We start from the raw sequence: 6,678 nt of genomic DNA, 5'->3' as shown, positions 1-6,678 counted from the left end.
TAAGAATCACATTTTCCAAGTACTCGTGAACATTGTAGAAAATCTTATTGCAATGTCTAACTCTAATAGAATATCTACAATTCAATTCATGACAATCTTGATTCACTACTTACTTCCAAAAGTATGAGCGAATGTGGAGTTTAGAATAATCAAATCATTCAGGAAGTAAAACATGCAAAGCGAAACACAAGAATAAACAATTGAAAAAGGTAGTAACCATACTCATAAATAATCTCTATTATTTAATCACCAAAACCAATTACATTTATTTTGTTACAAGTTTCAAACTACCAAGTAACTACTAAAAATAATATCATCCCTTAATCCTATGGTCCTAGCATTTTGGTTATGTTGAACCCTACTCAAAGCCTTCGTGAAAGGATCTGCAGGATTATCTTTTAAGGATACTCTCTTCACCAGGAGATGACCTTCTTCAACCCTAAGTCTGATGTAATGGTACTTTCTGTCAATATGGTTGATCTACCATGATCCTTGGGTTTTTGGTCAAAGAAATTGTGCCTTCATTATCACAGAAAAGTTCCAATGCCTCTTGAATGGTTGGGAATAATTCGAGATCACTGATGAAGTTCTTCAACCAAGCTGCTTTCTTTGATGCCCCACTCACTGCGATGTACTCTGACTGATAAGTAGAATCAACCACCATTTCGTATTTGGAACTCTTCCAAGTAATCGCTCCACTGTTTAACAAAAACACCCATCCTGACTAAGAACATAAGTTGCTTCGATCTGTTGGAAAGCTGGCATCACTATATCCACTCACTCTTAATGTATCACTACCACCAAGGACTAGAAACATGTCTTTCATCCTTCGCAGATAATTAAGAATATTCTTTACTACAGTCCTATGAGCCCTGCCAGGATTGCTCTGAAATCGACTAACCATGGTGAAAGCATAATACACATCATTGCGAGCACATGTCATAGCATACATGATCGATCCTACAGCCGAAGCATATGGGACTCGACTCATGTCAACTATTTCTTCATCTATACTAGGGCTTTGAGTCTTACTCAACTTGACATTACACTAAATAGGCAGTTCCCCTTTCTTGGAATTTTGCATACTGAAACGTTTTAGTAACTTGTCCAAGTGTGTACTCTGACTAAGACCAGTAAGTCTTTTCTTTCTATCCTTATGAAGCCTTGTCCCAAGAATATAGGCTACTTCTGCTAGATCCTTCATGGAGAAACACTTCCCAAGATAAGATTTCATTTCTTGCAAGGTGGGAATGTCGTTTCCCATAAGGAGTTTGTCATCAACATACAATACTAGGAAAGTTACTATACTCCCACTAGCTTTGACATACACACATGACTCATCCTCACTCTTATAGAAACCAAATTCTTTGACTTTCTCATGGAAGCAAAGATTCCAGCTGCGAGATTCTTGTTTCAATCCATAAATGTATTTCTCAAGATTACACACCCTATCAGGAAAATTTTCATGTACAAAACCCTCTGGCTGGCTCATGTTAATGTCCCCAGCCAACTTCCCATTTAGGAAAGCAGTATTGACATCCATCTGCCATATTTCATAATCATGAGAGGTAGTTATGGAAAGCATTATCGTGATAGACTTGATCTTAGCCACTAGTGAGAAGGTCTCATCATAGTCAACCCCAAAGATTTGAGTAAAGCCCTTCGCAACCATTCGTGCTTTAAATGTGTGTACTTTCCCATCCATGTCTGTCTTCTTCTTGAAGATCCATTTGCAACCTACTGTCTTTCGACCAGGTTTATGATCAACCAAATTGCAAACTTGGTTGTCAAACATCGACTGAATCTCGCTGTCCATTTCCCTTTTCCTTTTGGTAGCCTCAGGGCTTGCCATTGCTTCCTTGTAGTTAGCCGACTCATCCTAATTTCCGAGTGTACCATCAACGATAAATGTGTCACCATCAAACGTTGTATGGAAACCATAGAACGTAGATGGTATGCTAACCCTACTGGATCGGCGAAGAGGTAACGAATTGTTATTAGGCTTAACAGGATTCTCATCCTATAGTTGAGAGCTACTGTGTTCTAAGGTTCCTTCACTGGTTGACTCTTGAATCTCATTAAGGTCAATTGAAATCCTATCATCCTCTTTGAATATGAGTTCTTTCTCGTGAAAGATTCCTATTCGAGCTACAAAGACCACGTTCTCACTAGGTATGTAGAACAAGTATCCGAAAGACTTATGTGGTAACCAATGAAAATACACCTCTCACTTCTGACTTCTAACTTGTCATGAGTCTCTCGTCTACCAAAAGCTTCACAGCCCTAAAATTTGATGTAAGCTAGCGAGGGGACTTTCCCTTTTCCACATCTCATGCGGTGTAATGGCAACCTTCTAAGCAGGGACAAGATTAAGTATATGGGTGGCTGTCTCTAAAGCATGCCCCCAGAAAGACATAGGAAAGGAACCTCAACTGATCATAGAACGAACCATGTCTAACAAGGTTTGATTACGCCTCTCAGCCACACCATTAAGTTGTGGTGTCCTAGGAGGAGTCAATTGTGAAACTATTCCACATTCATGTCGATAGTGATGGAGCTCGATACTAAGATACTATCTGCCTCTGTCTGATCGTATCATCTTTATCTTCCTGCCCAATTGATAATCGAACTCATGTTTAAACTCTTTGAACTTTTAAATGGTTTATGATTTATGTTTTATTAAGTAGATACACCCATATCTACTATAATCATCCATAAATGTCACGTAGAATCGATTAGCATACCTTGTGGTAGATGTCAAGGGTCCATACATATCTGTGTGTATGAGATCCAACAAACCTTCACCTATTTCACAAGACCTAGTGAAAGGAGATTTTCTAATCTTACCCGAAAGACAAGACTCACATTCATCATCTGACCTTAAGTTAAATGATTCCAACATTCCATCCTTTTGGAGTTGGGCGATGCTTTTCTTGTTAATGTGTCCAAGACGACAATGCCACAAGCACGCTTTGTCTACATCATTAGACGAGTCAATTTGAAATACACTATTGCCTAAGATATAAACACAAATCACGGTTTCATACACACCATTACAAGGTAAAGCTTTAAACATAAAACCATCATTTTTATAAGCTAAAATCGAACCATTCATCTCATCAAAAGAATATCGAAAACCTTTTCTAAACAATGCATGAAAAGAAATAATGTTTCACGTCATTTCTGACGAATAGCAACAATTAATAAAATCTATTCTAACATCACCATCGAGCACAAGACCATAAGTTCCAATCTTGGTAACAAGTGAACATAGCCTATTCCCCATGACCAGATATATTCTTCCATGATACACCTCCTCACTCTCCTTTAGCCCCTACAAATCAAACAAATATGAAAACCACATCCTGTATCAAGGACCCAAGAGCGAGTAAGTTGTGAGTTATTAACTTGAATAATGTATATACCTACCGACGATGGCTTAACCTTGACATCCTTGATGTATTGCAAGTATTTATGGTATATTATTTTCCAATGGCCCTTTTCGTTGCAATAGTAGCAAGTGGCCTCCTTTGGATCGGATACAACCAGAATATCAACGTTGGGCTTTTCCCTCGACCCACTGCTAGACCCTCCAGCATGGCCCTTGTCCTTCCAGGTTGATTGAGGATTAGCCTTGCTTTTCTTTCCTCTGTTCTGTTTAATGGCCAGGACAGGAGCACTTGTCGCAGAAGGGGTCTGATTCTTCTTCATCCCTGACTACGCAGGTTGCAACAAGTTGTGGATTTGGGTAAATGTGGTCTCTGTTTTGTTCAAATGATAATTTAGGATGAACTGATCATAACTGGGAGGCAAATATTTAAGGACCATGTCTATATCCAACTCTTTGTCAAAAGACACATTAGGCTTTTCCAAACGCTCCATATATCTCTGCATTATTTGCACATGGGTGCACACAGAGTCTCCTTTCTTTAACTTGCATGCCATCAACGCCTTGACGACCTCATACCTCTCTTGATGTGCTTTCTTATGAAATGTTTCTGCAAGATCCAAGCATATTTCGTATGGCCAATAGTCCTTGTAGGACTTTTTCAACTCAGGTACCATAGTTGCAACCATGATGCAAGCGGCCTTCATTGCGTCGTCATAGTGTTTATTATAAGTTGAAAGCTCTTCAAGAGTAGCACCTGACTCATCGATTTCACGAAAAGGTTTTTCGAGGACATATTCTATGCCCTCATATCGAAGAGTCATTTTGAGATTTCAGATCCAGTCCATGTAGTTTGCACCAACTAATTTCTCTTTGGAGAGGATTGATAGTAGAGTGAAGTTGTTGTTGTTGGTTGAGGTTTGAGCGGTAGTAGCATCATCATTGGAAGTAGACATCTATAGGAGAAGAAAAGTTTTAGTTAGTCGATAAAAATTCATTAATATTTTAACCCAAGATAAATATTTACGGCTAGGATCCAATATAACAATTCACAACTAAGAAGAGGGATGTCATAAACTTATCATGAACTTATGAAGTTAGGTAAAACAATTCACCAACTTCAATCTATGAAATTCCTAGATCTTTTGAGATTCACTGAATCTTATCAATGACATGTTAATCTCAGATAATGCTCTTCTATTTGTGACTTGGATGCCAATGATCACAAACAAGATGTGAATAATCATGAAAACATGTTTGGTAACCTCGATGTCATTTATCATCTCTGATTAATGTGTCGTTTAACCAAACACGCTCCATTAACAATGATAATTTTCGAGATGCCCGTCATTTCTCTTTAAAGTCCCTATTAGTGTGTCGGTTAAACACACACGCTCCACTAAAGACATATTAAAGTATGATGTGCGTTTTCATGGATTAGCATACTTTTCACATTTTTCCTAAATTAACTAGAGTGAGATTTTCAAAAGAAGGTTCTAGTAGTTTTATATCAGTATACTTTTAATAAGATTATGTCATATTAAACTCGTTCAGCTAACGACCCTCCACCATACAAGGGAGTGGTGGGTGAGAGTGGACACCCAATGACGATCATTTTATAGGCCGCTTCCTTATACCTCCCTCATATATTGGCTTCGTGAATGAGGTGTACTACCGATTTGACTAAATTATTTTATATATAATATATTAAACTTTTAATAGTGTGTATATATATATATATATATATATATATATATATATATATATATATATATATATAAAAGGTGTATTTCAAAACTTTTCAAAATACAAGGTTTAAATATTAATTATCTAATTTAAACCTTTTTAATTAATTAATATTAAACCAATTATGATTTATCTTTATCTTTTCATTAAACAATTAATTAAATAAACTAGGGATTAAATAATTATTTAAATCAAACAATTAAAAAATAATTCAAATTTAATCCTAATCCAAACCCTTCTAACTTTTTAAAAATTCGGGTTGGGTTTATGAGATTTTAATTATTCAAATTTTAAGGATTTTAAAATAATAATTAAGGAAATAAGATAAAACCCTAAAAGAGCACCCCCCCCCCCCCCCATTTTCGAAAAATAGGGTTAGTGAGGCTAGGGTTCCAGGAAACCCTAGTAAAATCGAAAATCATGGGCATTAGGATTTAATTTCTATAAACCCTAGTTTTGATCTATTCATTATTATGCACAATCAAATAGAAAACTATGGCTTTGATACCATTGATGGTTTTAAAATTTATAATTAAAACATGTGGCAGAAAAACTTAACCTTTAAGTTCACATGCAACCTATTTGGATCTAAGTTTTCTCTATTGATAGCAACAATCAATGAACATCAAGACTAAAGGAACCCTACTATAATAAAAAATTACAAGGGATTAGGGTTTACGTACATGTTTATTATTATTGTAAATAATCAAGCTAATCCTTCTTCAAAAAGCTCTTAGAAAGCAAGCACCAAAAATCTAATGCCTTTGACGGTTTGTACCCAAACCTTAGCAATAAGAACACTTGAGGAGAGAGGAGAGGGATGAGATTTTTGTGCTATTTCTTTTTAGAGATAGAGTGGTTGAAAATCATAGGCTAAGGGTCCTATTTATAGCTGATAGGAAAAATCTAGAGAACCCTAATTTGAAATAAAGTAATATTATTTCAAATTTTGACTTTATCTACTTTCTTTATTATCCACATGGAATAATTTAGAAACCCTAAGGATCAACCAAAATTTGGCCAACCTTAGGAATATTCTAGAATGCTTCTCTTGTTCAACTATTGAACAATTACAACGTTGGTCCTTGCACTTTTAATTAATTTAATTGATCCTAAAATTAATTCCAATTAATTATGAACTAAATAATAAATTTTTTAATTAATATAGTAATCTAATAATATATTAACAAACCATTTATTTCTATTAATTAATCAAATAATAATCAATAAATCAACCTTTCTCTCCAAAAGTCATTTTAGTCAATTACTAATTTTGAGGGAAACCCAAAATGACATTGCTTTTAATTCAAGTATATACCAATTTAGTTATTAGTTTAGACACCTAATCCAATAGTTACCAGATTGAATCTCAACTTTGTATTTGAAAACTTCAACAAAGCTTTCACAATTATATTTTAACATGTAATATATAATTATAACTATTGCAATTGTTAATAAAGTTGTTTTGGTATCTTGTGCTAATTCTTAAACATTCATTAGAAAGGAAGTTATACATCACAACGTATAGTTCCTAAACAATCATT

General features: G+C 35.2%; 1 protein-coding gene across 1 annotated transcript; it reads right to left on the bottom strand.

Moving 5' to 3' along the window:
• Positions 1 to 3,717: 3,717 nt before the first annotated feature.
• On the bottom strand, positions 3,718 to 4,212 carry LOC145138944 (uncharacterized). Its single transcript, XM_079072935.1, has one exon. The coding sequence runs from the start codon at positions 4,210 to 4,212 to the stop codon at positions 3,718 to 3,720; it is 495 nt and encodes a 164-aa protein (XP_078929061.1).
• Between the last annotated feature and the right edge of the window lie 2,466 nt (positions 4,213 to 6,678).

The sequence above is a fragment of the Lactuca virosa genome, chromosome 9, assembly GCF_052849685.1.
Source record: "Lactuca virosa cultivar CGN04683 chromosome 9, Lactuca_virosa_CGN04683_v6, whole genome shotgun sequence".
NCBI lineage: Eukaryota > Viridiplantae > Streptophyta > Magnoliopsida > Asterales > Asteraceae > Lactuca > Lactuca virosa.
This window is presented reverse-complemented; position numbering and strand designations above follow the sequence as displayed.

What these genes read in the sequence shown, in the direction of transcription:
- LOC145138944 (XM_079072935.1), bottom strand. Translation starts at nt 4,212, where the DNA reads ATGACTCTTCGATATGAGGGCATAGAATATGTCCTCGAAAAACCTTTT.